This window comes from Mirounga angustirostris, unplaced genomic scaffold, assembly GCF_029215605.1.
Source record: "Mirounga angustirostris isolate CCGP_5_RB_7025 unplaced genomic scaffold, mMirAng1.0.hap1 SCAF_13, whole genome shotgun sequence".
Lineage (NCBI taxonomy): Eukaryota > Metazoa > Chordata > Mammalia > Carnivora > Phocidae > Mirounga > Mirounga angustirostris.
The window spans coordinates 23,232,138-23,256,457 of record NW_026991721.1 but is presented as its reverse complement, the minus strand read 5'-3'; the positions used below and the strand labels follow the sequence as shown (position 1 = coordinate 23,256,457).

The 24,320-nt window shown below is 48.8% G+C and overlaps 1 protein-coding gene across 11 annotated transcripts in view; it reads left to right on the top strand.

The window, feature by feature from the left end:
- Positions 1-24,320, top strand: part of PRR5L (proline rich 5 like) — a 72,366-nt gene that overhangs the window by 3,575 nt on the left and 44,471 nt on the right. For 7 of the 11 annotated variants that reach the window (XM_045893889.3, XM_045893888.3, XM_064576627.1 and 4 more), the window contains exons 2-3: positions 16,297-16,584; positions 17,991-18,071. In XM_045893889.3, the coding sequence (XP_045749845.1) occupies positions 16,421-16,584; positions 17,991-18,071 (245 nt within the window). In that variant the 5' untranslated portion in view covers positions 16,297-16,420. The other 4 variants (XM_064576624.1, XM_054511982.2, XM_064576625.1 and 1 more) reach the window with 4 other exon arrangements.

Sequence of the window (24,320 nt, the reverse complement as noted above, 5' to 3'; positions counted from 1 at the left end):
AAGGTCAAGTGTACTGAAATCTTTCTTGAATTGCAGCCTTTTTCCTTCTCATGGTTTTTGCAGAGCTAGGCCAATACAGAATTGATTTGAGAAGTAGGGTGTGAGCCCCTCTGAGAGATCCCTACTCTGTTTAATGTTCCTCATTAGAAGTTTGTTCCCTAGAGCTGCCTCTCTGTATGCAATGTTAAAAGTAATGCTTACAGACCGTATCATTTGTTAACAAGTCAGTGTGAATATCTCAATTGCTGAAGGTTGAGAATACAATATTTTGGGGATTTTGTGCTGGGTTAGGACTTTGGGAACAGAGAGAGTGATATCCTGATAAGCAGAAGGCAAGGGAAGATTCCACTTTGGAGCCAGGAAGGAGGTTGGGAGTGTAAATGATGCAAAGCGATGATGAGACATCAGAGGTGAACTTGAGTTAATGAACATTTTTCTCAGCAACTGGGGATCCAAGGTTTACTTTGAAACTTGTACAGTTAAAACAAACAAGCCAACATATTTCTTGGGCAGCTCTTATGAGCCAGGTGCAGCCATGGTGATGTCATTTGAGCCTCTCACCACCTGAGCAGGTGAATATTCTTTTCCTTATTTTAAGATGTAAAAACAGAAGCTCAGAGAGGTTAATTCCTTTCCTGACGAACAGCCATTAACTTAAGCACCTTGTGCTTTCCAGTATGTTTTGATATCTACCCTTGAAGGCCTTCGGTGAAGAATCCAGGGTGCCAAGTACTCAGTAAAGTCCTGGTGGTTCACATGGAAGTTTCTGGATCAGAAGTGGGTACCCGAGCAGTGTGGGAGCTCTAAAAATGAGGGGATAGGAGGTAGGTGAGCAGTGGATGAGCTGAAGGGACCGTCTGGATAATTCTGATAATTCATGGAAGAGGGAGAGAGGCCCTGCAGATACTTTGAGTATAGAGAATTATCAGCCTTGGTCTGGCAGGGGATGGCTGTCATACTGTAAAGCAAGACCTGGCAATTGGGAGGCCACACGAGGTGCCCAGAGGGGGCCAGCGGGGAAGGAAGGACCCCCACCCTCCTCAGCATACCTTCTGTTGTGATGATGCCTGGTTAGAATCCCCAGTTTATAGGCAATATAAATTAGGGAGCTCGTGAGACCTGTTTCCATTTTAATTGGACTTGGCCTTTAGTGGTAATAGTCACCCAATCTCTGTCTTTAAAATATTCTTTTTTTATGCTTTGCCAGTTTATGGCCTTTGTAGATCAATCCTTGGATTTCATTTAGAGGAGAGAGAGGGAGGGGGAAAAAAAAAACAGCAAAGGTTAGTGATTACCTAAATTGGATTAAGTTCTGTCTAGCAGCGTTTAAAGAAATGTTGCTTGCTCTGTAATTACCATCAACCAGGAATTTAAACGGTCTATTAAATTTAAGCTGACTTTTTTTTTTTAATCCACGATAGTTCTAGTTCTAACGTATTCTGGGATTTGGGAGGCTTTTTTATATTCTTTAAATGTGTAGAGGGTGTTCTCCTCCTCCCCACCTTTTAAAAATACTACATTTCTCTAGCAGGATAATAAATGATGTTATTATATACCGGCTTCTTTGCGAAGCAGAAACTCCCAGCCAGGGACATCCGGTGCAGTCAGCCTCCTGAAGGCAAGCCGGTGAACGGAGTTCTTTGTCGGAAATTTAGGGACACCTACGTGAAGCTTTCTGGATGGAGTATGATGTGGTCCTTTACCTCTGTAGTAAAAGGATAGGCCTGTAATGAAAATCAGCCATCTTTACTCTGTGCTTCAGAGGCACGGAGGGTGTAACCACGGAGGGCATGACCCTGAGAGACGGTGCCTCACTTGCCCGGTCCTCTTCGGGGCCCTGGTGTGCTGACGGATGACCTGTGCCCGGAGAGTTTCAGAGAGTGGTAGAACTCACCAAAAGTTCTCTCCTTCTTTTTTTTTTTTTTTAAGGTTTTTATTTATTTATTTGACAGAGAGAGACATAGCGAGAGAGGGAACACAAGCAGGGGGAGTGGGAGAGGGAGAAGCAGGCTTTCTGCGGAGCAGGGAGCCCGATGCGGGGCTCGATCCCAGGACCCTGGGATCATGACCTGGGCTGAAGGCAGACGCTTAACGACTGAGCCACCCAGGTGCCCCTCTCCTTCTTTTGACCGTGGCCCATGGGAAAATATGGTCAGCATTTACCTGTGCCACTGCCCAAAGAACCCATCATGCGTGTTTGTACAATTTATTTTGCATATAATGATATGCTACCTAAAAGCACGTATTTACCTCTCTGGGCTTTCATTCTCTTTCCTTCTCCTCAATTTTGGGGTACAAATATATGCGCTTTCTAATGCATTCATCAGCGTCCTGGTTTCGCCTTAGCAGGTTGCCGCATGCCAACAGCACCCCCAGTTTCTCACTCCTCCTTCCCTGTTACAGGACTTTCTCTGGCTTGGCTGGTTCTTTCTGACCCGGGCTGAGTTCTGTGTTTTGTTGAAGGCATCTGTGACAACAGTTAGGTTTTTAGGTTTTTAGCAAATACTTGGATTAAGGGACCACTTTGGGCTCCCTCGTTCAGGAACTAGAGTATATGTCAGCTTGAGCTGAGCCTGGGAGAATACCTGAAAGGAGCGTTTGTTTTTGTCTTCCTCCCAAGGACTGGGGGCAGGAATCCAGCCCAGGCTGTGATGTGTGTGTGTGTGTGTATTATTCTGAACTGAGCTGCGTCAGACCCTGTTACAACCTGCTTGTGACCTCAGCTGCATAAATCCTCAGTGGAAACCCATTAATGCTTGCTGTCTCATTCCACATACTCCTTTGGAACTAGTTCACTGTCGTTCTCCAGATGTCTTTGGGGGACATCACGTCAACTGGCGTCATCATTTCGGGGAATTCTGCTGCAGCGTGCCAGCTGCTGGGTCCCCCACTGTGGAGCTGTGTGACTCCTTTCACTGTAAAGTATCTGGAGGCAAAATTGGGGGGCAAACAAAGTAATCCTTTGCAGTGTTCTGAGAAAAGTTTTAAAAAATTCTTGACCAACAGGACAATTGATTACTTTCAAGACACCCCGAAAGGTGTCGGTATCAACTTTGCAGAGAGGGGAGCTGTTGAAAGAGTCCCTGCGTTGGTCCTCACGGGCATCTTAGAGACAACACGGGTCAAAGAATTGAGATCTGGAATCTGATCTCAACTCTGCCGTGGGCGAGCTGTATGACCGTGGGCAAGTTGCTCCGTTGCTCTGGGCCTCAGTTTTCCTAACTACAAAATAATGGGATTGGTCCACCGCTGTTTAAAATATAAAAATTAGGAGACTTGATATCTAAACTTCAGGTTCCCAGCTTTAAAAAAAAAAAAAAAAACAATAACAAAAAGACTGGATTCTCTAACACCGTGGTGTTCCCTGCCTCGGCCCCGATGAGAATTGAGTTTGCCATTCCGGCTTCAGGCCTTCTTGTCTTTCTCTTTAATCATGATCAAATTCTTCTCTCTCTTCTTGTTTCTTTGCTACTGGTAGGACTACATTTGGCTCATCTTTGTGTTCAGGTTAGTAGGTGCTCCCGAAATATTTGTTGAAATGTGATTTTTTTTTATCCTTTCCTTGTCCATCACAAATGAAAAAAGGATACTCAAGCTTCTGAAAGGCTTACCTATGAAAGCTTGTTTCCTTCCCCGCATTTCCTTTCTAGGCTCCAGCGTCCATGTTCTTTAGAGTAACTGGCAAGAAAATGGAGAACCTATATTTTTCACGTGGTCTCTTAATAGCTTTGCCTTTTTTTTTTTTTTTTAAGATTTTTAATTTATTTGTCAGAGAGAAAGAGCACAAGCAGGGGGAGCAGCAGAAGCAGAGGGAGAAGCAGGCTCCCCGCTGAGCAAGGGACTCGATCCCAGGGTCCTGGGATCATGATCTGAGCTTAACTGACTGAGCCACCCAGGTGTTCCTTAATAGCTTTGCCTTATAACTAGAGGTGATTTACCCTTCCGCCTCAGTCTTGTCTCCACTGCGCATCTTCAATTATAGTTGTCAACGTGCATTTATAACATGACTTCTGAATGTTTCTGGCAAGACCCTGAGCCCCATGGAAGCAGGGAATTTATTCTTCCTTACCCTCTATGCTTCCTCTTCTCAGATCCTGGCACATACTGGACCTCTTAACGTTTGGTTGTTGAATGAACTTGAAGTAACCCCATGACCTCTGTGAAGTGATGAGATCCCAGGAGCCTCTTTAGTTTTCTGAGTCTTTATTCAGTGCTCCCTATACTTGGCTACAGTAGGACACGGAGAAGTTTCCTTTCCCTTGATTCCATTTTCTCATGAAAAAGCATGTCACCCTGTTCTTGCAGTGGGAGGGTGAAGCTCATTTTTAACAAATAGCACAAGTTAATCTGGAGCACATTTCCCCACCCTGAAAATTCTTATTGTCTGCCAGACAGTAGCTTTGGCCCGCTGTGTCACCCACCAGGGTTTTAGATGGTACATGTCAGAAGTGTAATTGCTCACGTAATGGTCAGCCTCAGCGACCGCTTCTGTCTAGACGTTCCAGTTTATCATCTCGTAGGCCCGTCAGAATCACTCTGGATGGCATTTATGGGCCGCACCTTCACAATTTGCACTCCAAGCAACTCGATCCTTCAAGTGGGGCTCACAGATGAGTAAATAAGATGTGTGGTTATTCCCCACAGTTTTGCTTGACTTGTACCAAAGGAGGGGATTTTTTTCTGGTGATTATACAGTAGTTGGCGGGCCAGGGTGAGGGCGATAGTCTGATGAAATAATTACTGCTAGCTGGATCCGAATCGTCAGTGCTTTGAGTCCTCTGGGCATTGAGAAAGCCTGGCTAAGCAGAGATAAGCACTTGAGCTTGCATCCTGTTTGCGCTAATATTTACTGTTGCCTAAATTCACATTCTCGAGACTCTTCTGTCTGCATCGGTTTCCAGTGGAGCAATGAGAAAGTTCTCTCATTCTTCCCGTGGAGCCTTTTCCATAGTCCGAACTTGACCCTTCACATTTTCTTGTTTGTGGCAGTGTCTATCCCTCGGCTGGCTTTTGTCTCCTAAGAGTTGCGAAGTTTGGTCCTTAATCAAAACAAAGGCGTGGCTCTGCAGCAGGCATCTCTCCTGGGCCCCATCTGTAGGCTCCACACACCCGCACACAGACCCAGGATTCCTGGTCCACACGGCCACGGTCCACGTTTCCGTGGACAGTCATACTTAGGTGGACGGATCCCAGTTCAGTCATCCGGGGAGAACTTTTCTGGTCCCTCAATAACGGGAAGGTTGCTCTGCCGGTGGCCTGGAAGTCCATGAGTCATTCCATCATTCAGAGATGTTTACCTCGTACGTGCCCAGTGCCGTGCTCACAGCAGGACACGGCAGGGGATGAGACAGGTCAGGTCTCAGACTTTGAGGAACTTAACATGCCATCGGGGCTCGTCAGTGAACAAGTAAACAAACGCGATGACCTCACAAGCTGGTAAGGGCCCTGAGAAAACAAAGCCTCCTTCCTGTGAGAGACAGAGTGCGCTTGCTGCCCGGGCCAGGCAAGAAGCTGTCGATGGTGTGCATGAAGGGAAGCCATGGGTGGTGGTCACCTCTCACCTCTGCGTGTGGCAGACGTGAGTGTTGCTTAAACCACAGCGGTTAGGAGCTCAGGCCCTGGAATCAGGTAGGATCTGTTGCTCAGGTCCCTCTTAACTAATCTTCTGACTTTGGATAAATTAATCCCTGTCCGTCAGTTTCTTCATCGGCAACATGGGAAAATTAAACCTGCCTTGTTAGTTTTGAGTGGAGATGACCTGAGATGCTAGATGCAGACAGAGGTGTGGCACCATCCTGATTATCTTGGCCGGCCCCTGATGAAAGCTAGTATATTCTTTTCAGTGATAAATAGAGTAAAATAGTCATGGTAGGGGATTTGCAGAATGGTCTCGGCACTCTTGAATACCCACTTCTGGCTTGGTTTCCATCTAGTGGGCTGGGCTGGGGTGGGGTGTGTGGGGGTCAGATCTAGTTTCCTGGGTCGGTTTGGTGTGTCCTGTTTGCTGTGGGTTTCTTTTCGAGATCCCCCACATGCTGCTGGCTTGTCCCATTGGAAGAGTGTGCGTGCGTGGGTCTGTAATACGAAGGGGAGCTCGCAGTTCCAGTGCAGAGTCAGTGATGGGGTAGGACTGAGATAAGACAGCTGATAGTTAAGAGGCTGGTCAGCTAGATGATGTGGTAGGTGGTGGCTAGTTCTGGGTTTGTGCCATGTTGGGGGTCATCTGCTGCCTCCTCTCTCAGAGGTGCTCAGGTCTGTAGGGCAGTCAGGGTAGGGGCTGAACGGAGAGCTGACGATGCTGAGGGGCTCATGGCCACCAGCTAGGCCGGACTCTTCATCAACTGATAAGCCAACAGACCTCAGGAAGGGAAGTGACTTGCTCAAGCCCACGGTGGCTGGTTTGTGGGGGCTTACGTCACACCTGATGGAGGCCCCAGGGAAGGGTGAGAGAAGGCTGGTGATCCTAGCTGTGATGGGATAAAAGAAAGGTCCCAAACCTCTAGTTGGGCCCCTAAAGTGTGAGTCAACTTGGTGAATTCGTGGCCAACATTTATAAATCACACGATTTCACGTTTGAAAAAACCTGGATTTTTGGCATCTCTTGGAAAATTCGGATCTGGCAAAACTGAGCTTGTGTCCTGAGTTGGCAAAAACCAGATGGGATTAAGGAGTGACTGCCTCCTATAGCCCAGGCAGGTCCTGCCCACTCTTGGTGAGGTTCCACAAAGTGTGGCAAGTAGGCGACGTGTGGTGCAAAAAGGGAAAGAAATCGGTCTTCCTTTCGTTTTCTTTTTTTCCCCCAGGGCTTGTTTTTCTGACCTGTGTGTCCCTGTACAAGGCAGCTCCTCTTGTAGAATAAGTGCCGAAGAAATAAATTTGTGTCGAATGAGTGAATGAATGAACTATAATTGATCACTTGTTTGGGATCAGAAGCCAAGTTCGAAACCTCACTTCTTCCAAGCAGCTGAGTGACTTTGAACAAATCAATAACCTTTATGTTTTCGCCTTTCTTTTGTGGGGGTGAGGGAGGCCTCACTGTTGTTTTTACTTATTTATTTGAATATGTCGTACATTTTCATGTTTCAAAATTCAAAGGTGCAAACAAGTTTGCAGAGAAAAGTCTTCCCTACCGTGTCCCTGTCACTCAGCCCTTTTCTTTGGGGGAAACAGGTGTTCTCAATTTCTGGTTTGTCCTCCCAGAGGTACTTTATGCAGTGCAATGGAATATGTACATGCTCTTTTCATCTTCTTTTACTTAGATGGTAGCCTAACACACACACGATTCCATGTTTAGCACACTTTCATTCGGATGGGAGGGCACACCAGTCAGTACTTAAGAGTTTTCCTGTTCATTCTTGGAGCTGCATGGGATTCTAGCACGTGGGACACCCAAGTTTCCATAGCCAATCCTCTGTTGCTGGGCATCTAGGTTATTTCCAATCAGCTGCTGTCGTAAAGAAGGCGGTGGTAAAAACCCTGGTTATGTAAGTCCCTTGACATGCCTAGAGTAAAATTTCTGGAAGTAGAATTGCTAGGTCAGAGAGCACAGCCCTTGTCAAATTTCCGTTCCTAGCAGCTGCCCACACTGCTCTCCTTCCAGCGATGTGTGAGAGTACCTGCCGCCCCAAACCCTGGTCATAGGTCATCTCTTGGAACCTGCGACGGTTTTGTGAAGAACACAGAGTTATGAAAATATTAACACGAGCTTTAATTTGGGGGGGGGGCCCTTGGATGGGCCAAAGCTAAGATCTCAGTTATCTCATGGAGAAGCATACGCCACTCTTTTGAAGCTGAGGAAGCTTTGTTGTTGTTGTTGGTTTTAAGATTTTATTCATTTATTTGAGAGAGAGAGAGCACACAAGCTGGGGGGAAGGGCAGGGGGAGAGGGAGAAGCAGGCTTCCCGAGGTGCAGGGAGCCTGATGCGGGGCTCAGTCCCAGGACCCTGGGATCATGACCTGAGCCGAAGGCAGACGCTTAACTGACTGAGCCACCCAGGTGCCCCTGAAGATGAGGAAACTGAGTCATCAACTCAGGTCACCCAGCTAATCAATTGCATGGTTGGATTCGAATCCAGATTTCTTAGATTTCATTACCAGGTTATTTCATGTGGTAAAGCCTTGTGTAATTTGGGGTGCTGGTATTCTCAGCTGACAGCCACGCACAGTTCCCTTGTCTCCTGGAAGTAGTGCTTCTCATGTGGCTGGTTCATTTGCTCCTTCCTCAAGTGCCTGCAGAATTCCTGCACTGTACTAAGCACCTGGGAACAAGACAGACATAGTCCTTGCCATTACGGACCTCACAAAACAATAACTAACTCCGTAGGCATTTATTGAGTGACAAGACAACAAAGGCGGTGAGGAGGGTGTTCTTTGGGGTCATGTGACCTAATCAGGAGTGAGGGGAAAGAGAGGTCTCTGAGCAAGTGAAAGACAGGTGATAAAGGGTCTGTGGGTTTGAACCTGGAGAAATGGATGGGAATATTTCACACAGAGGGCATAGTGTATGCGAAGGTCCTGAGGCAGGGAAGAACAGGTAGTGTTGGAGGAAATTAAGGAAGACCAATGAGCTGGGGTACAGAGTGGCAAGAAGGAGGTGAGGGTATGAGGATGGGGTTCGGGGATTTATTCTGAGAGCTGTGGGAAATCTTTGAGGGCATGGAAGCGACATGGGCACCAAGGGCCCCGGGCTGTGGGGTTCTTGTCATAAGCTCTGTGACCTTAGACTATTAAACGTCGGGCACATCCATTTCCTCCTCTGTAAGGTGGGGATGGTAACAGCACATGGAGGCTTTCAAACATTTTGACTGTGACATACAGTGTGAAATAGGCATTTCGTTTAGACTCCGTGCACACGAGCGCACATGTAATATACACACGTCCCCAAGACGTGACGCACTGATACTTCTGTCCGAATCTATTAAAGGTTTTGGCCGAGACCCCCTAAGTTCATTTTGGAAATACTGAGAGAATATGTCAAGTGCATGTGTCATGGCGGGCCCTTGGTAAGTGGCGCTGTCACCCTCCTCACGGGCGTTATCATCAAGATGACTCTGGCTGCGACCCGAGCAGACGGGTCAAATCCCGACGGTGCTGAAGGACACTGGCCCTTCGTCTCTGTGTTCAGGTCCCAGGGAAGGAGCTGCACCGAGGGCCTCCTGACTGCAGTTGCTCCTGAGGGGGACATATAAATTGGGCCATCTCTGCGGTCTCTCCGGTTTCCCTGGAAACTGGCCTCTCCTCGTTTTCTGGGCGGTCACACCCGACTGTGTTTTCTCAGTTTTCTTTGACTTCTTTGTTCTTTACCCTCAGAATGGCTTTTTCCTGGAAGCCTCAGAGTCATTATAAGCCACTCACTTCTTTATTTTAAGTTGTGCCGTGGTTCTACTTCCCTTTTCAGAGTTCAGGGTTGGAGGCTGAGTGGAATTGATTTGCATTTCCCACTAAGTGCGCTACCTTCTTCGGCCTGCTGGGCCGGCCTGCAGGCCTGTGCCCTCCTCCCCGGGCGCTGGCCCTGGCTGCTGGGAGGAGAACGTGAGACACCACGTTTTCTTTCCTCCAAGAAACCAACCTTGGATCCTGTGTGTGGAGGTTTTCAAAGAAATCCCTGTGCAGTGAGCTGGGGAGCAAGGCCGGGGAGGATACCCAGTAACCCTGTAACCACCACAGCCCTTCATGTGTCCAGGATCCCAGCTTTCCAGATAACTTAAGCACCCACAATTTACCTATTTAAATCATTTTAGAAGCACATGTCTCTAAATGTTAACTGCATTGCTCCTTCACAGGAGAACATCTACCAAAACTCCGAGACACTGGGCAAGGAACTTTTCGTGGTGATGATGGTGGTGGTGGTGGTGGTCTTGGCTGAATTGTGTGCCCCCCAGCTTCGTATGTTCAGAACCTGCTCCCGGTGTATTTGAATGTGACTGCATTTGGAGGTTGGGCCTTTAAAGAGGTGATGAGGGGCGCCTGGGTGGCTCAGTTGGTTAAGCATCTGCCTTCAGCTCAGGTCATGGTCCTGGGGTCCTGGAGTCGAGTGCTGCGTCGGGCTCCCTGCTCAGTGGGGAGCCTGCTTCTCCCTCTCCCTCTGCCATTCCACCCCCCCCCAACCCCCACCTGCTTGTGCTCTCTGGCTCTATCTCTCTGTCAAATAAATAAAATCTTAAAAAATATAAAAATAAAAATAACGAGGTAATAAAGTTAAAGTGAACCTGTTTGGTGGGCCCTAATCCAGTCTAACTGGTGTCCTTATACAAAGAGGAAATTTGGACATACAGAGAGAGATGAACGTACATAGAGGGAGGGCCATGTGAGGACACAGCCAGAAGGTGGTGATCTATAAGCCAAGGAGAGGGGCCTCAGGAGAAACCAGCCCTGACAACACCTTGATCTTGAGCTTCCAGCTTCCAGAACTATGAGGAGATTTGTTTCTGTTGTTTATGTCATGCAGTCTGTGGTCTTTGGTTACAACAGCCTGAGCAGGCTAACCCAGAGGCGGTGGTGGTAATAAAAATAAGCCATAGGTAGCATTTATCAAGCACTTACTGTATACTGGGACTAATTTAAGGCTTCCCTGAGACATCTCTTTCACCCCTCATACCTAAGTCAGCTGCCAGGTCACACAGGAAGCGAGAGCGCTCGACCCGGCTCTGGCACCTTTGCTCAGAACCTTCCCTGCACCAGGGTCAAGCCCCTCATAGTTCCTGGATGCCTGCCAGTCACTTCACAGCTCATCTTTCTTATCGCCACAGCTCTCCAAAGTAACTCTTCCTGTTTCCCCTTCTTTCCGACGTAGAGAGTGCAGTCAGCGTGGTCCGAGGCCACACCATGAGTATATTCATTTCTCGTGGCTGCAATAAGAAATCACCACAATCTCGGTGGCTTAAAACAGCGTCCACGCGTTCTGTCATAGTTCTGGAGGTCAGAAGTCCAGAAGCAAGGTGTCACCGGGCCGGGCCTCCGCCAGAGGCACATTGGGAGAATCTATGCCTTTCCCCTTTCAGCTGCTGCTCGTGTTGCTCACATCTTAGCGTTCGTGTTACAGGGATACATGTGATGGTATTTATGGCCCACGTGGAAAACCCAGGATGAGCTCCTTCTCTCTCAAGATCCTTAACGGAATCACATCATTTGCCATCTAACCTAATATTCACAGCTTCTGGGGACTAAGAAGTGAGTGTATCTCGGGGCACTGGGTTTTCTGCCTGTCACCGTCAGTGAGGAATCAGGAATCAGGGCTTGCCTGATTCCAGAGCCATCGTGGCCACTCATCCTTGGGAGCTACGGCCATGAGACCTCCCAACTCCCTTTCTGCCTTGCTATTTTTGGCTATTGCGGCAGTGGGCATTCGAGGCACAGGGTCCCCAAGACTGGCGGATATGCTCATTCTTTGCAGGAACAAAAAACTGGAAACTCCGAAAATACCCATCCACTGGGGACTGGTTACATCAAGTATGGTATCCCCTAAATGGAAGAGACCATTAAAAATAGTAAAGTAGATCAGTATACGGGGATATGGGAAGAAAGCCATGATGTCTTAAGAGGAAAGAAAAGATTACCCATTTTTATTCAAATGTTGTGTGGACACATGTGTATGGCATTAAAAATTACACTAAAATAAAATTCACTTCCTCAGCCACATTAGCCATGTTGGAAGTGCTCACTGACCACATGGCTAGCAGCTTCCACCTTGGACAGCACAGATCTAGAACATTTCCGTCCTCTCAGCAAGTTCTGGGCAGAAAGCTTCTCAACACTAAGTGTCCAGAGTGCAGCCTTTTTCACTTTGTATGTTGTAGATTTATGTGCATGTTTACCTTTTTTTATGATAAAGAAGTAGGTGTGCTATTATCAGAAAAATAGGAACACAGGGGATTTCCAAGCTAACGTCCTCTTTCTTAAGCAGGTGGAAGTTTATCATTGTTTACGATACATATATTTGTGTGTGTGTGTATAAACTCTTTTCTACATACATTGCATAATGAAAATATTTTAACATATATAGGGGAAGAATTTCCTGGCAGTGCAGGCTTGAGGTCGGGGCCAGATCTAGGTTCCCTGCCCTAACCGCCTCCCAGCCGTGGCCAAATCACGTAGCCTCAGTTTCCTGACCTGACAGGATCCCTACTCGACCTGCCTTGCAAGGTTAGGGTAAGATTTACGAGTGTGGTGATGTGTGGAAACACTCTTAAACTCAGGGACGGCCACACACAGGTGAAGGGTCAGTAAATAAGTGTGTTGCCCAAGGCGTGAGGGGGCAAGGCCTCAGCAATCTGTGACCACCATGGCAGCTTGGAGACCTTGCGTTCTTCCGAGAGGAGAGTTTTCCAGATGTCAGTAAGCTTGCCAGAAACGGGGAAGTGTTGCTTTGTTTCCACTGCTGTCATTACTTGGAGATTTAGAAATGACAAGTTATCTTATTTGTTTAACAAGCACTTACCTAGCTGTTTGCTGTTTGCCATGGGCTGTCCTCTCTAAGTGCTTTACAAATATGTACTCATTTTATCCCCCTACAGGGCTGAGGTAGTCACCATTAGCATGCTCATTTCACGCAGAAGGATGTCAAGGCTCAGAGAAGTCAAGTAACTTACACAAGGTCACACAGCTGGTGAGGAATGGGGTGTCTAACTAAGGCAGCCCACACTTTCTCCTTTCTTCCCTTCTCCTCATGGCTCCTCTTGCCCTTGTAAAATGTGGTCGTAGAGTTCCTTATGTCCATTTATCTGTCTCAGGGGCATGAGATTTAAACTTGGATATGTAATCTCAGGAGTGGGTGTTCTTGACTTGACTTGGTAGCTTCTGGTTCCTGGCTGAGTTTGGTAGCATGACAAAGTGGGGATAGGCTATAGAGTCAGTCTGGACACCAGTCAACAGTCTGCCACCTCACTTTGTGACTTCCAGCAGATTACTTTGGTCTTGAAGTGGGGTTTTGTGAGAGTTGTAAGTTCACCTGCTGTGACAGGCAGGCCGTCGGCACCTCATGAATTCCCGTCCTTCCTTCATCTGTGTCTTGGGCAGTGAGTTTAGGCTTGAGGAGACGGAGACGGAGACGAGAAGTGCCCATGACTCTCTAAGGAGGTTATAGAATGGCCTAGGTGGGGCCTGAGGAACTTTCTAGATCGGGAGTCGGGGAACCTGAGTTCTAGCCAGTGCCGGCTCTCCCACCTCAGAGACACTGGACAAGCTGCTGTGCTCCTCTGGACTTCACTTTGCTCATCTGTACACGGGGGCCGCATCGGTCTTGTCGTTTTCTCATTTGTCATGGTTAGGTCAGGACCAGCTTGTGCCCGAGGGGCCAGCGCGGTGCAAGCAGGTGGATACGGGGGGCGCCCGCTTTTCCCTTCAGGCTGCTCCTGTCCGCGCTGCCAGGGCCCCCTCTCCGCAGTGCTCTGGGGAGGCCTCCTGACTCCCTCCGGAAGCAGGAATGATGGAAACAAAGGCCACTTCCGATGGTCTTCGGCCAGTCGGGGTCTGAGGGTGGCAGGTCTTGTGGGTGAGAATGGATTTGGAGGCAGCTGCTTGTCATGTGTCACCGGGCAGCCAGTGGCAAGGTTGTGGGGGCTGTGCTCATCGTTCTTCGGGCTGAAATTTACCCTTGTTGAAAAGGGGCCGCGGGTGGATGGGGCTGCCCGCCTGTGGGCCTTGCTGGATACACACACGGCCTGGAGTGCGAGGCCTGGGGCTGCTGACTGAGCCGCGGAGGGAGACAGGAGCCAGCCCCGTGGTCCTCTGTGTCGCACAGCCTCCTGGGGAAGTGGCGGTTTCAGCAGGAAGCCGGGAAGTAAACACCTGGACGACCCATTCAGCTCACCTTTCTGCTTCCCTGTTCAAGTGCCCCTGAGTGGGAGGCAGCTCCGTCACCTCAAGTCTCAGGTCCTCGAAAAAGGAGGTAATATCCTGTAATTGCACAGACGTATTGCCCTTAGCAGGCCCATTTAAAGAAGGGCAGCGAAATGGATCCTCTTTTAATAGTGTGACCTTTACCGGGCAAGTGAAATCCCAAAGCCAGCCCGTGGAAGGATTCAGAAGGGGCTCCGTGGTTTTATTTCTTCTTTGCCTCGTCGGATGATTCGCAAAGATCTTGCCAAATTCCAGGGGCACTTGTGTAGTCGTTGAGACTTGGAAGCGGAGCAGGCCTATTTTGATTTCTGTGGTACGTATTGATAAATTTTAGTCACCGTGGGTTCATCCTGAGAAGCAAGTGGAGGGCAAGAAGACTACAGGGGAATGGTACACAAGTCGGCTTTCCTTTAAAAATGTAAGACATAGTACCAGTCATTTCTTTTTTGCAAGTTCATTGTCAGTGTGCCCGCGGTCTGCATACAATGTCTGGCACGTCTCAAGCCCTCTCGATGGATTGCCTGGATGCCCGTCTCCAAGCCCCAGTCCTTTGCCCATAGGAGCCGTGTCGTTTCCCTCTCCTGCTTCCCCTGCTTGTGCTCTTGCTCTCTCTCTCCCTCAAATAAATAAATAAATCTTAAAAAAATAAAAGAGAGAGTCCGAGACTGAAATGACAGGAGCAGAGGTGCTGCGGAAAGCGAGCTTCGGGTGTGCCGTTCTGCTGGGCACATCACATGATCTCGTGTCTCCTCTCTTCAGTCCTGTGCGGGTGGCACTGCTAATAACCTTGGACTCTTGGACTCCATGTGCCCCAGATCATGCAGCTGGGGAGGGGCCTGGTTAAGCCTTGAACCCGGGTTCACTCCAGAGCCATTGCTCTTAACTGCAAAGCCATAAAGTCCTGGGAACTGCTCAGGGGACAGTATCCTTGAACCCAGCCCTGCAGGGTAAGTTAGATTTAGATAAGCAGAGAGGAAAAGGAAGGGAATTCTGGGCAAGGAAAGCAGTAAAAGTGGTCAGAAGCTAGGGAGAGGGACGAAGCATGGCGTGGAACCACGCCTACCGGTTGTAAACTCCACAGGGCAGTGACCATGTTGTCCAGAACCACCACTGTATCCCAGTGAGTACCTGGGTGAGTGATGGGTGCGTAGTGTGCAGTCAATAAATATTTCTTGAAAATAGAACCACCCTATGATCCAGCAGTCGCACTACTGGATATTTACTCCAAAAATACAAAAACGCTAATTCAGAGGGATACATGCACTCTTATGTTTATAGCAGCATTATCTACAAGAGCCAAATTACGGAAGCAGCCCAAGTGTCCCATCGACTGATGAATGGATAAAGAAGATGTGGTATCTAAAGACAAGGGAATATTACTCAGCCATCAAAAAGAATGAAATCTTGCCATTTGCAACGACATGGATGGAACTAGAGTGTATTATGCTAAGTGAAATAAGTCAATCAGAGAAAGACAAATAACATGATTTCACTCATATGTGGAATTTAAGAAACAGAACAAATGAGCAAAGGAAAAATAAAAGAGAGGGAGGCAAACGAAGAAACGGACTCTTAACTATAGAGAACAAACTGATGGTGACCAGAGGGGAGGAGGGGAGGGATGGGGGAAACAGATACGGGGATTAGGGGGTGCACTTGTCATGAAGAGCCCTGGGTGATGTGTGGAAGTGTTGAATCACTATATTGTACAGCTGAAACTAATACTGTATGCTAACCATACTGGAATTAAAATTTATAAAAAAAAACCCCAAAAAATAAAATCAGGAAAAAAATATTTGTTGTGCGTACGAATACACACAAAGTTCTCTTCTCAGTAGACCTTGAGCCTTTTGAGGGCAGGGATTATGTTTTAGAAATCTTCTGATGCTCCACAGCTCCCAGTGGTTAATAAATAATGAACACTCAGCAAATATGTTCTGATGGAAGGAATGAATGAACAGCAGGTAAGGGATGGGGAGATGTGCCTGAGTGAAGAGGCATTGATGCTTTGGGAAATACTGAGCAATACACATGGGCTGGCATGCTAAATGCAGATCATGGAAGGTCTTTAGTGCCAGGAGAAGGAGCTCCTGTGTTCTTTTTGAGGCATTTTGTAAAAAGCCATCTCTTAATGCACAACGATGCAGGGTCTACAGAAACCCAGCCAGTGCCCAAACTTTGACTGGTATTTATAGGAACCACAGTGAGGCACAGCTGAGAAATCACCTTTCTGTAAGATTGCCTTAACCTATGCCCGTTGTCGCTGCCTTCCCACCTTGGGGTAAGTAAGCACAGTATTACAGTCAAAAGTGGGAATGGGAGCCGGTGGGGTATGGATGTTATTGCAGGGTCCTGGAGTCTTCTTTAAAAAAGTGTGGCTGGAAAATCCCAGCCAACCTCCTCTAAGAAATGATCTGCTCAACCTGGGAGTTTTCAATAAACACTGCCCTCTCTTTTCAGATGTTGGCTAAATTTGTGGTTTTAAGAAAGCCTGACGGCCGGAGGGCAGCTCTGGGAGAAGCCCTTCCCAGGGGCACTTGGAACCTTCTGGTTCAGAGGAGAAGGCGTCCCCTCACTTGGACTTATGACCCGTGGCTTCGCTCCCATTCTACCCACTGAGTTCCACAAGATGGGCTCCTTCCGCAGGCCCAGGCCACGCTTCATGAGCTCCCCAGTGCTCAGCGATCTGCCCCGATTCCAAGCAGCCCGGCAGGCTCTGCAGCTGAGCTCCAACTCGGCCTGGAACAGGTAACGGAAGTGGGGGGGAGTGGGGGTGGCGATAGTCGTGGAGTGGAGGGCTGCCAAGGGCCAGAGCAGGGCTTGGGGACAGGCTTAGCTTCTGCTCCTTCGGAGAGCTCTGTTCCAGAAGGTCGTGATTATACATCTAGGCCGTTGATGAAGACAGCATGTTTCCCTGTGGACAATGTATTCCCTGGCTTCCCTTGTTTGAGGAGAGAGGAGGGGGGTCCCTGGGGGCCTCTGGGCTACCAGAGTCAGTTAACCGGATTGGAATTTACAGTTACTATTCATGTTCCTTAGTCACACCCCAGACTATTCGAGTACCAAGGGGTGGGGCCGTGTAAGTAACCTCAAGTCACCTATTACTTGTCTGGGAAGATAAGACACATATCTGTGGAAAGCCAAATGAGTGGTATAAACTGGGGACTCTCGGTACCTGTGAGCCACAGGTGGATGGGAAAGGGGACACTGCGCTTTTATGTGGTGTCTGGCCAACGTTTTGTAGGCCAAGCATTGAGTAGAGACTGAATCAACACTATGTTTTGAATCCCTGTGGGCTGCTCTTTTTCATATCTAGCAGTTACTCTTTGGATGAATTAAATGCATCATTATTTTAAAGCATTACTGGATTCTTTGTACTTTGAATCATCTTGGATTGTCTCATTTTTGCACAACTCTTATTATGATGGGGGTGAAGAGGGGCTCTGACATGTTTTGCTGTGAATGGATCTGTGTTCTTTTAAAAAAAAGACCTAGGATCCTTGATAAAGATGAGATTATAATCTGCTCCTTGCTGAAATATTGGGCTGGTGCCCCAGAGCACGTGGTGTCAAGATTTAACTGTGGCCCCTCCAGGGACTAGCCCCCTACTGCCTCTGCACCTCACAGGAGGGGAACGGAAGGGGCAAGAGAGGCTAGCCTCAATGAAACTCTTCCAAGGTAACCCTACCAAAAAGGCAAGGAATTAACATTTCCTATCAGCCCCAGGCATGCAGGCTGTCCTGTGAGGACAGGGACCTCCTAAGTGAAGGAACCCTGGGCACCGTTGGCATCTGCTTGCTGCAGGCGCCATTTTGGATCCCTCCAGGCCCAGTGTCCTGAGAGCAGATCCCACCACCTGCCCTTCATGAATGCTGCTTGCCATTAGGGCTGCCAGCGAGGCCAGTGAGGAACACCAGCTCGCCTTTGAGAAAGTTGGGGGAGAGGGGCTGCTTTGGGATCCTCTTGGCCTCAGTCTTCTTTTCTCTCTGAGGACCCTGGAAAGGAAATGATGCATTTCCAGGGATGGAAAATGGGCCATGTTTGTGCCATGGGCTCTCTGGCCCTTACATCTGCCTTTAGCCCTGAGCTGCTTATTGAGGTTTCCCTTGGCAGGCAGATCCTCTAACGAGGGCCCGTTTCTGTTTCTCCTGTAGTGTCCAGACTGCCGTGATCAATGTCTTCAAAGGGGGCGGCTTGCAAAGCAATGAGCTCTATGCACTGAACGAAAACATCAGGTATGTAGATGGCTCGGTTAGGGACCATTTCCCACCGTGGGTCTGAGCTGGGGCAGTGGGGGCCACCCCATTGGAAGCCTTAGCTTAAAGTTTTTGTCTGCTTGGTTCTTGTTGTTTCTGTCGAAACAACTTGTTGTTTCTGTTTACTGGCTCATATGGCTACTAAGTTCTGAGACCCTTATCTATCTAGACTTCCGGTCCACAAAGGGTTCATACATTTATTCCTGTGTATAGTGTCTGTAGGGGGGCCTCTGCAGGGGGTGGGTTGACATAGGGCAGATGTCACATACTCTGTAAATATGGATTGTGCCCTGCTTAACCATTAGGTGCCACATTCGGCAAGATGGCCTCGTGTGCTTGGGATTCTGCTGCCCTTGTCCTCTTACATGAAACACGGATGGGAAATATGCCTACTTCCACAGGATTCTTGTGAAGATTTAAGTTGGGTTATTGTATAAATGAACTGTTAGGACAGGGTCAGAGCTCACTCGGTACTGGGGGCTCTTATGACTGTGCGTGTTGTCGCTGTCATTATGGTTTGGGTGATACAACCCACAATAAGATGTGGTCCTTGAAGGGTTTCTTGTCGTCCAGAATCTTCCCAGTTGTGTCAGCTTTTCATAGGTTTATTCACTCCTTCAACAAATATTTGAGTGCCGCCTTACTGGCCAGGCACCGGAGAGACAACACTGAGCAAAGACCGAGGTGGACCCTGCTGTCCTGGGATTTATATTAAGTCAGGGAGATCCTCATTGGTCAACTAACCATACCTGTAAAACGTAGAAGTGTGGCTTCGACAGCTGCTGTGAGGAAAGCACGTCTGTATGACTTGATCTTGCTGAGGCCACGAGTGATGTCCTACTCGTGCTCTCTTCTGGAGGACCAGTGGGAATTCACCAGGTGAAACTGCAGGTGCAAAGGTCCTGTGGTGGCATTGAGCAAGAATCCAAGAAAAGACCCATGAGCAGAGAATACCAGAAGTTGGGGGATGGGTGGTATGGTCGGATTTGTGTTTTGGACAGAGAGGCAGGCACAGCCCAGAGCGCCAGGATCTCCTGGGGACGGGAGGTTGTGCATCAGGCCTTTTAATGCCCTGATGTTCTTTCCTGTCTGGTGTGTTAAGTGCAGAACATCAAGGCTAAAGACCCAACCCTGGAATGGGCAGAACAATAAACAAAGCCCTTATTTGGGTCCTGTTTACATTTAGTGAAGACCTGTGTTAAGGATCAGTGAGGTGTTTTAAGAGCTCTGCTTTCATTAAAACCGTTAGGGCTCAGAAGTAAACTGAGGTGTGTTGAATTTCTACCCAGGAGCTTGAATTTCACATAGTAATTACACAAGTATGGGAAGAGACAATAGAGCTTGTCTAGCCCAAGGCCTCCTTTTACAGAGAAGGCAGCTGAGACCCCATGAAGTCAAGTGACAGGGACAGAGCTGGGTCAGCCAACCCCTGGGTTGCAAGAATTCTATTTTACTCCAAGAACTAAGATCCTGGCCTCTTCGGGAGGGTTCTTTAGCTCACAGTGGAAGTATAAATAAATAAAACAGTGACTCAGGAACGTGCTCATTGTTCCTCACTTTGGGAGACTGATCCTGAAATTGTACTTAAAATCTTTGTGGGCAGCTAGGAAAAGTACTGGGCCCGGCAGATTCCACCAGCCCTTTTATCCCCAGGGGGTTGCTAACTCAGAAGCCTTCAGGTTTCCAGCACGTCTTCTGAAGGCGGGAGGCTGGCCTGGATGCAGGGAGGTGAGAGTTCACCCTCTGTTGAAAGGGGATTGCGGATCGCCCTGGCAGGACGCGGAGCCAGTGACATGTCAACTTCTTTCTCAACCGGAAATTAAGACTTTTATGTGAAATTTCCTGGCTTTTAAACGTTGATAAATAATCTGAATTTCCCCCAAACATTAGTACAGGTCAAATAAAACACATTTGTGGGCTGAATGGGACCGGGAGGCCATCCATTGACAAGAGGAGCCCCAGCGTGCGTGAAGGCGTTGCTGGTGGGGGTGGGGGGCTGACCTAGCACTAAGGCCGCATGAGTGGGGGAAGGGAGCTAGTCTGGAAAAGCTCGGAGCACCTCTCAGCCCGCCCGACCCTCCTCACAGCCCCGTGAGGCGACCACTGTTTCGTGGTTTATCCATAAACTTGTGGATAAGAAAAATAAACTCTCGTCCAAGGTCACCCAGCTCTAGAAAGGGTGGAGTCAGGATTTGAACCCCTGTCTCAGACACCTGTGTTCGTTTGCTCAGGCTGCCATAACCAATGCCACAGGCTGGGGGGGCTTCTACCGTAAATATTTACTTCTCACCATTCTGGAAGCTGGGAATTCTGAGGTCAAGGGGCCAGCACATTCGGTTCCTGGTGAGAGCCCGGTTCCTGGCTGCCCGCTCGCTGTGTCCTCACAGGGCCTCTCCTTTGTGTTCAGCAGGCTCTCCGGTTTCTTCTAAGGTCACACTAATCCCATCTCGAGGGCCCCACCCTCATGACCTCATCGAAACCTAATGACCTCCCGAAGGCTCCATCTCCAAATAACCAGCACCCGGGGAGGGGAGGGCTTCAGCATAGGAGTTTGACAGGGACACAGTTCAGTCCAGAGCAATACCTGTGTTCTTTGCAACATATTGTAGAGTCAGGGGTTTCGGACTGGAAGAAAGGTTAAGCAGATGTTCTTGGCCTTCTGCTTTCCTTTCATGAGGCCTTTGGGACCCCATCTTCCATCATGGGCTGAGATTCTTAACACCCCTCTGAGAAGCATGACATCCCCCCCAACACTCCCTTCCAGTGTTGGGTCTAAGGGGTGGGGGGGGGGGCGGCGGCTGGCTGTTTCTTCCTATGTTTTGAGCAATTTTCAGGCTGGTGAGAGATACATGTGGGGCTTGACACTGATTGCCCGGATGTGGCTCAAGTCCAGGAGATGTCAAAGCTGTCAAAAACCAGAGTTGCAGCTACCGATGTTCTGGACCTTCTCTCCTCTGGCCTTCTCCAGGAGAGTGGTTAGAATGGAGATGGGTTTTCACATCACAGACACTCAGAGTCTGAGAACGTGCAAGGCATGCCAGGCATAGTGTGACCTGGTCCCAAGTGGAGTCAGGTGAGCCAGCCTGCACACATGCCCACATCTGCAGGTGCCTGCATGGGAATGAACACAACTGTCCCTCATCTCAGCAATGAAAACGCCAGAATAGACCTGCCCCTCTCTGGTTCACCTTCGTGGAGACATTTGGGTTTTGATTTTCCTTTTTCTTTTCTCTTTTGGAAGCAGGTCCATAAACCCGACAGGGTTGAAGCATGCCTGGTACGGAGGGTGTGTGTATGAGGGGGCGGGGGCAGAAGGGCAATAGGAATGTAGGTAAGAGAATGTGGAAGGAGAGAGGACCAGTGATTCTCAAGCCCACTTTGGCAGTCAGTTGTGATAGGTCTTTGTGCCAGAAGATCTGTGCCAGGTCCAGTAGAATTTTTTAACTTGTTGGGAGAGTCGTGTCCGGAGTCAGAGAGACTGGGAATCAAGACTAGACTAGCTGTGTGACCTTGGGCAAGTAAGTTACTTTGTTTTTCTCGGTCTCTGTTTTTCCTTCTATAAAATGGGGATAATAATAGCACCAACCTCACGGTGGTTGGGAGGACTAGATAATGCTAAACACGCCATGAGTACAGGGTCCAATGCGTAATAAATGTTAGCCGTTATTACTCCTATCTTTGTGAAATGTTAGCGATAATAAAGTGATAAAGGATGGACCAGGTATGAGAGCGCAGGGCAGTGTGGTGACTCACCACACGGACGGTATTGTGTAAAGATTCTTCTAGCAGTTTGGATGCGGTGACCTCACTTCGAAATAGAGAGGTCCAGGACTGGCTCCTCCAAGAACGTGCTGGACTTGAAGTTTGGGTGAGGCTGAGTTCTCACAAGGGCCCTGCTGTTTGTCCTTTCCACAGAGAAAAGAACGAGAGGAAATGACTCTCTCAGTTCTCCATTCTACTCAAGCCAAACGGTAATAAACTTTGATGGATTGTCCAAATCCAGAATCAAAGCTGAAATCAGTGTCCCCGGGTCACCCTGGCCAACCCTGGCCTTCTTTCTAATGGTGGGGTTCGTATGTGCCTGGGAAGCATGAGTTCATTTAAACGTGGGTGGATGCAAAGGGTGACTGGGAAGATAGAGGTTTTATGTAACTAGGTTTTATAATGCAGTCATTACAAACACCTGGTCTTTCGGTCATCAAAAGTGAGTTCCAGTTTAAATTTTAGCAGGTAGACTTTGGAGTAGCCATGAGGAAGAATCTTGGTAACAATGGGCAAGTTCTAAAACACGTTGTTATTAGATCAAGGGAAGGATGTGGAGACCTCTTAACAAATTCGTCAGGAGTGTCACACCTCAATAAAGCAGCACATTTTCCCCAAACCAGTCAGGGCATATGGTCAGTCAGCATGAAGACCATAGATCAGAATTGCCTTAGAAAGCAGGACTTGCATGTTGTCATATCCCAAAAGGCAAGAAGATGACCCTTTAGAATAGACCTATTCTAGTGAGATCCCGGGTCCTCACAGTTTACGACTCTGCCTGCCCTAAAATTCCATCTGCCCTGACTGGAGCTGGTCCTGGATGTCCTCTTGGTTTAAATTCTCCGTGGGACATTGATGTGGTTTGTAAAAACCCCGGCCTCATTGCTGATGGGGCTGCAGTTTGGTAGTGGGGACGCCTCTGGGTCTGAGGTTTGGGTTTCGTGAGCTCTCCCAGGAACAAGAGTGGCCAAACTCCCTGACACACCAGAGCACGTTCTTCCTGAACATTCTTGTCAGCCAACGACTCTACCGATGGTGTGTGACCACAAAGGGTTAGCAGAGTGTGAGAAACCTATGATTTTCATTGACTGGTTCTTATAAGAACCCCATGCAGGTGCTTTCACTTTTTGCTTGGTGGGGGGTTGTGTGGAGGGAGAAGTCAGAGGTCACTGGTTCTTTTATTCCTGTCATCAATGGATGTTCGTGGATGCTGGGCCAGATACTGGGCCAGGTTTGGGGGAGGCTGTTGAAGTAGGTGGTTCTAGCTCTTGGGGAGCTGCCTGCAGAGTGAGAGCGGGGCCCTGCACAGGCGATGATGGTTCCGTGTTCTTAAGTGGGGTGCTAGCAGAATCCAGAGTGCCAGGGAGTGCAGAGGATGGGTTCATAATTATTTGGGGGAAGGTGAAATGTGGAGTTGAAATCTGGAGGATGAGCAGGTAAGGGTCAGGCGGAAAGGGCAACTGAGGATATAACCTCCTTGTTAATATTGTCTCCATGCCCCCACCACCCCTGCTCCTCCCCAGGATTTTTTTTCCTCTGCAGAGATGAATGCTCAGAGGCGAGGTTTCCGGAAGCCAGAGATGAGTTATCTGCAGCAGGCCTGAGGCAGGAAACTCACTTCTTCCTTCTCTCTCCAACCACCCTGTTACTGTTCTTGTTGGGAGGGCGGTGTGGAGGAAACCCCAGAGATTTTCAAGGAAAGAGGAGGTTCCAAGAACTGTGCTTGATCTTTGACGGGTCTGAGTGGAAACGCCCTCCTTCTGAGTCATTTGGGCTGCCTGAGCCCCCTCACCCCCGAAGGGAAATGCACCTCAGGTTTTCCCATCTCCGTGAGGGAGTCTGTTGACGGTCGCGGGACCCGCAGCTGCCGGGGGGGCAGGGAGAGCTGGGAAGGAGCAGAGTCTGGATGAGGCCCACAGGCTGGCAGAGTCTGAGGCGAGGCTCCCCGAGGTGATGCTGATAGCAGACATTTGTGTAGTGTTTAGCATGTGCCAGGCTCGATTCTGTGTGCTTTAAATATGTCCGTTCTTCTAAAACTCAGCACAGCTCTATGAGGCGGGTACTGTATCCCTGTCTTACAGAGACCCAGCGAGCTGGGACACCTTGCCCAGAGTTGCATAGCCGGTCTGTAGCCACGCTGGGATTTGAACCCGAGCCCCCCGTGTTCTTAAACACCTAGTAAGCAGGCCGCAAGGGGCATGCAGAGCCCGCCCTGTCCAGACCAAGGCCTGACGTCCCCGGGGAAAGATTCTTTACCAGATCCTGAGGTAGGCCGGACATTGTCTTCTGAGGACCCTGCTTTGGGAGGGCTTAAGGTGGAGTCTCTTTTTGGCTCCGGTGGCTCTGCCCAAGTATATGTGTTGTCCCTGTGTCTGCTCTGGTTGACTTTGGGGGCGGGAAGAGTGGTGGGAGGGAAGTGACAAATCGGAAACCTCTGGGGCTGACCCATGTGGTGGTGGTTGGCCC